Source organism: Centrocercus urophasianus, unplaced genomic scaffold (assembly GCF_019232065.1).
Source record: "Centrocercus urophasianus isolate 14NV4802_14NV808 unplaced genomic scaffold, USGS_Curo_1.0 seq_405, whole genome shotgun sequence".
Classification (NCBI taxonomy): Eukaryota; Metazoa; Chordata; class Aves; order Galliformes; family Phasianidae; genus Centrocercus; species Centrocercus urophasianus.
This window is the reverse complement of record NW_024884984.1, coordinates 23,169-32,150: the sequence shown is the minus strand read 5'-3', so window position 1 is coordinate 32,150 and position 8,982 is coordinate 23,169. Positions and strand designations below refer to the sequence as shown.

Here is an 8,982-nt window from a genome sequence, read left to right as displayed (position 1 = left end):
ATGAAGTCACAGAATGGTTTGGGTTGGAAGAGACCTTCATGAAGTCATAGAATGGTTTGGGTTGGAAAGGAACTTCATGGAATTAAAGAATAGTTTGGGTTAGAGGGGACTTTTCATGGAGTCATACAATGTTTGGGGTTGGAAAGGACCTTCATGGAGTGATAGAATGTTTGGGGTTGGAAAGGACATTCATGGAGTGATAGAATGGTTTGGTTTGGAAGTGACCTTCATAGCATCACAGCATGGTTTGGGTTGGAAGAGACCTATAGGGATGTGATGAACACTGTTGGAACAGATGAGGTGTCCTGTTACCCCGAGTCAGTGCTTTTCCACCCTTCTGCCAAAAGCATTTTCTCCGATTAAGCTTTGCAAAACACAATTATGTTGCTTTAATTAACTGCAGCATTCACTAATCTAGCCACAAGCATTCTCTCCAGGCCATATTTTCTAAGAGGTCCCATTTCAACATGACCAGATGGGTTGGGAGGTGCAATACCTGCACGCCCACCATCGTGATGCTTCACACATCAACCACTCAATCAGAAATCTAGGGCCAAATTGGGCATCATCCTGAACCTAAGCAACTCCCTTCCAGCAAATTGCTCCCTCCTTGTCCATGGGGCTCGGTGACCTCCCAGCCCTGCACCGCCAACGGGGATGGAGCAGCACGACAGCACAGCATGCTCCCCAGCATGCAAAACCCCACTGTCTTCTCGGCTGGTTTTCCCCTTTGCAATTGCTCCTGATTGCTGCAGTCTGACCTTCGAGCCCCACGGCCAGGGAGCCCCAATTTGGGGACAGCTCTTTGTCCCCAGGGCCAATCCCACCACCAGAGCAGGTGTCCCCCCACCCCTCTCACCATCTTCTGCAGCTCCTCCGCAGACTCCTGCACCCTTTCCCGGTCGTTGCTGTCCACCACAAAGATGAGACCCTATGGGAAAAGCCAGTCTGCAGCAGGCATGGGCTTTGACACGCAGCGCAAACACCCCCAGCACTGTGGGAGGGTGTCGCCCCCACTGTCCCACCAAAGGACTTTCTTATTTCAGAGCCTTCTTTCCCCACGGGTACATCCTTGTGGTCCCATCCGGATGGTTGGAACCGGTGCTGTGCCACTTACCTGTGTGTTCTGGAAGTAGTGCCTCCAGAGGGGCCGGATCTTGTCCTGGCCTCCTACATCCCACACCGTGAAGCAGATGTTCTTGTACTCCACCGTCTCCACGTTGAACCCTGGAGGGATGTGGGGACAGGTGGGGAGCACCGCGGTGGGGGCTGAGTGCGTGGCTGCATCCCCCTAGGAGCATCCTCACCCACGGGTTGACCATCTCCAAAAAGCACCAGGAGGGATTCTGAGCATCCCCTACTCCGAAGCCCTCACCCAGCACCTTCAACCAGACCCAGTCAATTGCCCCAGGAGCATCCATGCTGTGACCCCCACTATGACCCCCTACGTCCCCAACCCCCTGAGGAGCACCAGAGCCCAGCCATGTCCCAGCAGAGCAATGCTCTGCCCAAAGCATCGCTGCCAACCCAATGCTGGTGCCCTCTGGCAGCAGTTTGGGCTGTGGGTGCCCGTTGAGAGGGGCCCTGCACAGCGCTGGGCGCTCACCAATGGTGGGGATGGTGGTGACGATCTCTCCCAGCTTCAGCTTGTACAGGATGGTGGTTTTGCCAGCAGCGTCCAACCCCACTGCAATGGAGACATGGCGTCACCGGCACCGCTCCCTGCACTGGCCCCATTTCCATCCTCGTTTCCTTCCCCATTTCCTTCACTCATCTTCATCCTCATCTTCATTCCACCCTCATCTTCACCCCCATCCCCATCTGCATCTTCATCCCATCTTCATCGCCATCTTCAACACCACTCTCATCTCATTTTCATCCTCATTCTCGTCTTCATCCCATCTTCACCCTCATCCTCATCCCATCTTCACCCACATCCTCATCCCATCTACCTCTTCATCCTCGTCTATTCAACCCCACCCCATCTTCATCTTCATTCTCATCGCCATTCAGTCCTCACTCTCATCCCCATCCCCAACCCCACCTCCATCTCATCCTCATCCTCATCTCATCCCCATCCTTATCCCATCTTCATCTTCATCCCCATCCTCACCTTATTTTCCTCTTCATCCTTATCTACACCCCCATCTCCATCTCACCTCCATTCTCATTCTTATTGTCATTCCATCTTCATTCTCATCCCCATCCCACCTTCATCCCCATCCCATCCTCATCCTCGTCCTTATTTTCATCCCTATCCCATCCTCATCTTCACCCATACCCTCGTCTTGTCTTCCTCTTCATCCTTATCTTCCATCCCATCTCCATCTCTGTCTCACTTTCATCTTCATCCCCATCTTCATCCCATCCCCATTCCATCTTCATCCTCATTCCCATCCCCATTCCCATTCCCAACCCCATTTCCATCACATATTCATCCTCACACTCATCTTCACTCCATCTTCATCCCCATCCCATCTCCATTCTCATCCCCATCCCATCCCCATCCCCATCCCAATCCCCAACCCCATCTCCATCCCATCCTCATCCTCTTTCTCATCTTAACCCCATCCCTATCCCATCTTTCTCTTCACCCATTACATCCCCATCCCCTCTTCCTCTTCATCCTTATCTTCAACCCTATTCCCATCCCATCTTCACCTACATTCCCTTCCCCAACCCCATCCCCATCTCATCCTCATCCTCATCTTCATCCCCATCCCTATCCCACCTTCATTGTCATCCACATCCTCATCCCATCTGCCTCTTCATCCTCATCTATTCAACACCGCCCCATCTTCATCTTCATTCTCATTGTCATTGCATCTTCATTCTCATTCCCATCCCATCTTCATCTACATCCCCATCCCCATCCCCATCCCCAAACCCATCTCCATCTCATCCTTGTCTCCATCCATATCCCATCTTCATCTTTACCTACATCCTCATCCTGTCTTCCTCTTCAACCTTACCTTCATTCCCATACCCATCCCATCCCCATCTCCATCCCATCTTTGTCTTCACCCTCATCTTCTTCCTATCCTCATCTTCCTCCCATCCTCATCTTCCTCCCATCCTCATCCTCATCTTTATCCCTATCCCATCTTCACCTGCATCCTCATCCTGTCTTCCCCTTCATCCCCATTCCCATTCCTATCCCCATCCCATTTCATCCTCACTCTCATCTTCCTCTCATCCCTTCCCATTCCATTCACATCCCATCCCCATCCCCATCCTCTTCCTCATCCCACCCCATCCCACCCCATCCCATCCCATCCCATCCCATCCCACCCCATCCCATCCCATCCCATCCCATCCCATCCCATCCCATCCCATCCCATCCTATACCCAACCCATCCCCATCTCCATCTCCATCCCATCCCCATCCCATCCCCATCTCCATCTCCATCTCCATCCCATCCCCATCCCATCCCATCCCCATCTCATTCCCATCTGTATCCCCATCCCATCTTCATCCTCACCTTCATCTTCCTCCCATCCCATCCCACCCCCACCCCCCATTCTCCCCATTCCCATTGTCACCTCCATCTCTCTCCCCGCCCCCACCCCCGCTCTCACCCATCAGGATCCGCATCTGTTTCTTGCCGAAGATGCGGGAGAAGATGGCAGACACGGTGAGGCCCATTGCGGCGGCGGGACGGACCGGAGGGCCGGGATGGCCGGGATGGCCGCGCCGGGGCGGCCGCGCTGCGACCCCAACGCCTCCGCGCTCCGCGGCGCCAAAGGCTCCGCCCCCTCCTCAAGCCCCGCCCATACCTCTAACCACGCCCACAACTAGCCACGCCTCCAATCACCGGGCTCCTCCTATTGCCGCGGCACCGTGTACTACCGGCCAACGCTTTTAGCCCCGCCCCTCGGCTCGCCCTGCTCCGCTCTGACACCTGATTGGCAGCCGCACCTACGCCTCTCCCCGAGCTGTTCTTTTTGCGCATGCGCAGCGCCCTTTTTTTAACCCGCTCTGGGGCGAGACTTAAAGCCCGCATGCTCACTGGGCGCTGGCGGCGGGCGGAAGTAGTTACGCGGCGGGCGGAAGTGGTTAAGCGAGGCGGAAGTAGATGGTTGGGGTCTGCGCCTGCGCGCTGGGTGCCAGCACCCGACCCGGTGGTTCGGCCGAAGGCTGCGGCCTGCCGTGGCCAGGTCCGAAGGGGAGGCCCGAAACCGCCGCCTGCCAGCCCCCCGGCCCGGCCCTCCCTGACAGCGCAGCCCTTGGGCTCCCCCTCCTGCTCTGCGGGCACCCCAGGGCCCGGCTCCCTTCATAGAGCCATGGAGAAGTTTGGCATGAACTTCGGAGGTGGCCCAAGTAAGAAAGAACTTCTGGAAACCATTGAATCGCAGAAGAAGCAGCTTCTGAATTACCAGGCTCGGCTGAAGGACGTGGTGATCGCCTACAAGAGCCTCATCAATGAGAAGGAAGCCTTAGAAGCCAGCTTGAAGGTGTTGTCGGCATCTCACGAGGCTGATGTGGGCCTGAGTGGTGCTCAGCCTGCGCGCGTGGCTGCCTCCTGCTCTTCTCCTGCTGATCCCACTGATGATAAGAGCTCGGTTCACAGTGAGGACAGCATGGGGACGGCGACCAGCGCTGACACGACGGCCAGCTTGGCCAGTGCAAAGGGCGAGCAGGGCGCTGAGGAGGAGAAACCCGCAGCAGCTGCACCCTCTCTTAAAGCAGAAGAGACAAATGGTTCGGAGAGCGGTGTCAGCACGAGCAGCGGGGACGTGGGCTGTGCTGCCAGCGAGGCTGATAGGAGGGTGCTTCAGCTGAAGACCCAGCTGGCCACCTTGACCAGCGCTCTGTCAACGGTCACGCAGGAAAAGTCCCGCATGGAAGCCTCGTACCAAGCTGACAAGAAGAAGATGAAGCAGGACCTGGATGACGCTGTTAAAAAAGCAGAGGATGAGACCGAAAGGTTGGAGGCGGAGCTGAGGTCTGTCCAGGAGCAGCTCGCTGAGACCAAAGCCCGTCTGATCACGCAGCAGCACGACCGAGCCCAGGAGCAGAGCGACCACGCTGTTATGCTGAGAGAGCTGCAGAAGCTGCTGCAGAGCGAGAGGGCGTTGAGGCAGGACGCAGAGCTGAAGCTGGAGGAGACCAGGGAGGTGCTGGCAGGACGGGTGTGCATGGCTGACCGTGCGGAGGGCTACGAGCTGCAGATCAAGCAGCTGAGCCAGGAGGTGGAGGACCTGAAGAGAGAGCTGCAGGCTGTTCAGGAGGAGAGAAAGAAGCCAGACCCCCGGGTACAGGACCTGCAGGAGGAGATGGTCAACCTTAAGAACCACTTCCAAGCGCAGCTGCTGCAGGAGATGAGGAAGGTAATTCCCTGATTGAGCCCTAGAGCAGCCTGCAGTAGGGGGCACCGTGGCAGCAGCTGGAGCAGGGTTTGAGGCTGGAGGAGCCCAAATTCTCCCTCTTTGCCTCATGTCACAAAGTCCAAGAGATTTCAGATAGGAGGAAATACCATAGCTTCATTCGATGGGATGATATTTCCTGAGGAAAATAAAAGCTGTTAGTGATGCAGTGTATAAGTTAACCACAGGTGGTGACCACTGGGTGTGGGAGTTACGTAGTGAGTGTCTTCTGCAGCATCACTTGGCTCTGAGCAGCAGCTGGATTTGGGAGGAGAGACCAATGCTCCGACCCGCTGTGGCAATGAGTGTGCTCTCACCTCTGTAAATGCCATGCAAGGTACAGTTCAGTACCTCTTAAAGGGAGATAACTTCCACCTCCCCCTGGGTGGAACTGTAATCAGTGAGCGGTGAGGCAGGGGGGCGATAAGGGCAGCCTGCTGTGCGAGGTGCTGGGTTGCACATCTTGCTGGGAGGAGGGATGCAGTGGGAAGGAGGAAGCTGTCACTGCAGGCTGTGAGGCAGAGGGCTGGAGGGCTTTGCTGCCGATCACCGAGTTGGCAGCTGGAAGTACTCCAGCGTGGGATCCTCATTTCCCCACGGACTGGAACAAGTTTTCAGCTTTCTAATCTGAAACCTCTATTTAGCAGCTTTGGGGTGACGGCATGCGATCGACCTTGTTGTGGAAGTGATATCCAGCATCTTCTGTAGGACAGGGCTGAGGATGAGCCGATCCCAGCCCTGTTTTGGCTCACAGTGAGGACTGACGAGCGGTGCCACCATTCCACTTGCTCTTGTGATCTTGTGATAGAAGCTGTGAGCTCCAGGTGTTTGCTGCAGCTACTCAGAAACCACTGAATTACGTTGATATTGGTGCACCAGAGCGTAGCGTTTAGGCAAATTGCACTTAGGTGTAGGAAAGCTTTAGGGCACACGCTTTAAAAAAAATCCCATTGCAGATTGTGAGGTGTTCTGCTTCATGCCCTGTGCACGCCTCCAGCGATGCAGATAATGCTGCTAACAGCAGCTCTGTGGAGCAGGGAACAAATAGGGAAATGCATTCAGTTTCTTTCATCCTTGAGTCTCTGTTTTAAAGATGGGCATGAGAGAGTTGTGGGGGTGGGGGGTTGTTTGGAAAATTAGGAGAAAGAGTGTCCCTGCTCTTGCTTGGGGTTGTTTAGAGCAGAATGAAGGCCTTTGTAATTGCAGAGCTCTGTGCTTTCTTTGCTCAGACTGCACAGGCAGAGGAGCAGCTCCGGCAGCACGCCCAGATGGAGGAGCAGCGCGTGGCTGACCTGGAGGGACAGGTCTCCGAGGTGTCAGGGCTGCTGGGCACCTACGAGAAGGCCAAGCAGAAGGACCAAATGATCATCCAGAAGCTGAAGGACCGTATCGTGCAGCTGGACCAGGAGAACAAAACCCTGGCCATCGCGGCCTCCAGCCGATCCCCTGCTGATGTGAGCGTGGAAGAAGCCAATCTGGATGTGAACGTTCTCAAGGATAAGATGGAGAAGCTGAAGAAGCTGCTGCAGGCGGCAGCAAAGAAGAGTCAGCCCACGCTGGACATTGAGAAGCTGTGTGAGCTGGAGCTGCCAAAGGGCACTGAGGCCGGGGATGGTGAGAAGGCCACAGCTTTGTACTATCAGCAGGAGCTGAAGCAGCTGAAGGAAGAGTTTGAAAGGTACAAGATGAGGGCGCAAGTTGTTCTCAAGAACAAGTCAGCCAAAGATGGCAATCTGGCCAAAGAACTGGAGGAAGCTCAGGAGCAGCTTGCTGACCTGAAGGAGAAATACGTGGTGCTTCAGCTGTCCTCCGAGGAGGTGGAGAAGCAGCACCAGCTGGACATGGAAGCCAAGAAGCAAGAGTTCTCCCAGCTGCAGCAGCTGCACAGGCAGGAGCTGGAGCGCTGCCAGTTGGAGTACAGGGAACGGGCGCTGAGGCTGGAAGAAGAGATGCACAAGCAGAGGGACCGGGCGCTGGCGGTGCTGGCCGAAAAGGACCAAGAACTGGAGCAGCTGAGATCCGTCATGTTGCCTTACACCGGGCTCCAGGGCTCCAAGAACTACATGGCACCAGGGACTGACGCTGCGAGCGCTGATCCCCCGGCTAACGGCTCCACAGAGATCCTCCCCCAGGCTCTGCACCTCTCCACCAACGCAGAGCCCACCTTCATCCTGTATGCGGAGCAGCTGGCCCGCAAGGAGGTGGAGATCGTCGCGCTGAGGAAGCAGAAGCACAAGCTGGAAATGCAGGTTCACCAGCTGCAGGAGAAAGTCTTGGTGGAGGAAGAGAGGCACCGGGAAGAGGTGTCGGCACTTCAGAACGAAATCCAGAAGAACTTCAGAGATAAGAGCAGAGAAGGAGCCAACCTGGAGTACCTGAAGAACATCGTCTATAAGTTTTTGACGCTGCCGGATTCCCTCGGCCGCCAGCAGACTCTCACTGCCATATTGACTATTCTGCACTTCAGCCCAGAGGAGAAGCAGGCTGTCAGAAAGCAGTCAGCACACAGCAGCTGGTGGCTGTCGGGGAAGAGATGAGGCGGTTGTGGTTATCCCTCACTGCCTGTGTCTGGGAACAACCTTTCTGCTCAGCTCTCCTGCCGTGTGGGGCAGCTCATCTCCAGCATCAGCAGAGCAGGGAGCTCTCAGCACAGAGCTGTGCTTTGAGCGGGTGCTGTCAGCACAGATTTAAAGCAGAATTGTGCCAACCCCTCTGGTAGGATCGCATCGTTCTCCTGCTCTGAGCTGGAACTCGATTATTTGTAAAGAATAATCAAGTTGGGACTCTCTTGGACAGACCAGGAACTCCCTCCCTGCTTCCCTGTGTTTCCCAGGGAGGATGCTCTGAGCCCTGCAGCTGCACCGGAGCAAGCAGTGCTTCCCCTCTGGTTCTGTTAGGGCAGAGACCTCAGCTGCCAGACCCTGCACAGAGATGAGGGAAGGCTGAAGTCAGCACTGACAGCTCAGCTGACGTTTGTGAGCCAAGTTGGGGAGTTTTGCTGACCTGCAGGATGTTCTGCAGCGCCCTGGGAGCAAGGCATGGTCTCGTGGGGGTGGAAGAAGCAGAGGTGAGGGGCAGAAGGTGGCAGCTCAGGGAACACCGTGCTTCCTGGTCTCACCGCTGAGTCTGTGGGATGCAGTAAGCACTGCTGATAGACCTTGAGGTTATTGCATCAGTTCAATGCGAGCCTGGAGCAGCTGGCTCCGAGCTGCTCAGCCCTGACTTGGGGAAGACATCTGCACATGTGTTTTACACCAGGTTGTGAGGGCAAAGCCAGGTCTGTGTGTTGGGTGTGGACAGGCACGGTGGGAAGAGTCTGTGGGAGCAGCAGAAGCCACAGCTCAGTGTTTCCTCACCCAACAGGGAAAGGGGCGGCCCTGCAGCACCGGAGCTGCCAGAGGAGGGTCCTCATGCTGCTGTCAGCTCCTTGGAGCTCTCACAGCACAGTTCCTCCCTCTGCTCTCTCACAGCCCCCCTCCTGACTCCCCTCCATCTCTCAGCCCTTCCTGCACATTTCTCCCTCTTCTCTCTTTATTCGGCCATCACCCTCCAAAATAAACTTGAATATGTACGTATTTGATGCTTAACTTGGCTGCTGTTTGGGAACCCATGGTT

At 55.6% G+C, this 8,982-nt stretch overlaps 2 protein-coding genes across 2 annotated transcripts in view; one reads left to right on the top strand and one right to left on the bottom strand.

The window, feature by feature from the left end:
* The window catches only part of LOC122168109 (ADP-ribosylation factor 5), a 5,188-nt gene extending 1,502 nt beyond the window's left edge, over positions 1–3,686 (bottom strand). The window contains exons 1-4 of the mRNA XM_042833169.1: positions 3,580–3,686; positions 1,607–1,687; positions 1,118–1,227; positions 860–931 (exon numbers count right to left, since the gene is read on the bottom strand). Of these exons, the coding sequence (XP_042689103.1) occupies positions 860–931; positions 1,118–1,227; positions 1,607–1,687; positions 3,580–3,646 (330 nt within the window). The 5' untranslated portion in view covers positions 3,647–3,686. The remainder of the gene's footprint in view (positions 1–859; positions 932–1,117; positions 1,228–1,606; positions 1,688–3,579) is intronic.
* A 487-nt stretch (positions 3,687–4,173) lies between these two features.
* GCC1 (GRIP and coiled-coil domain containing 1) lies at positions 4,174–8,942 on the top strand. The gene is made up of 2 exons (XM_042833168.1): positions 4,174–5,331; positions 6,597–8,942. The coding sequence occupies exons 1-2, from the start codon at positions 4,285–4,287 to the stop codon at positions 7,902–7,904; spliced, it is 2,355 nt and encodes a 784-aa protein (XP_042689102.1). The 5' UTR covers positions 4,174–4,284; the 3' UTR covers positions 7,905–8,942.
* Positions 8,943–8,982: the final 40 nt, after the last annotated feature.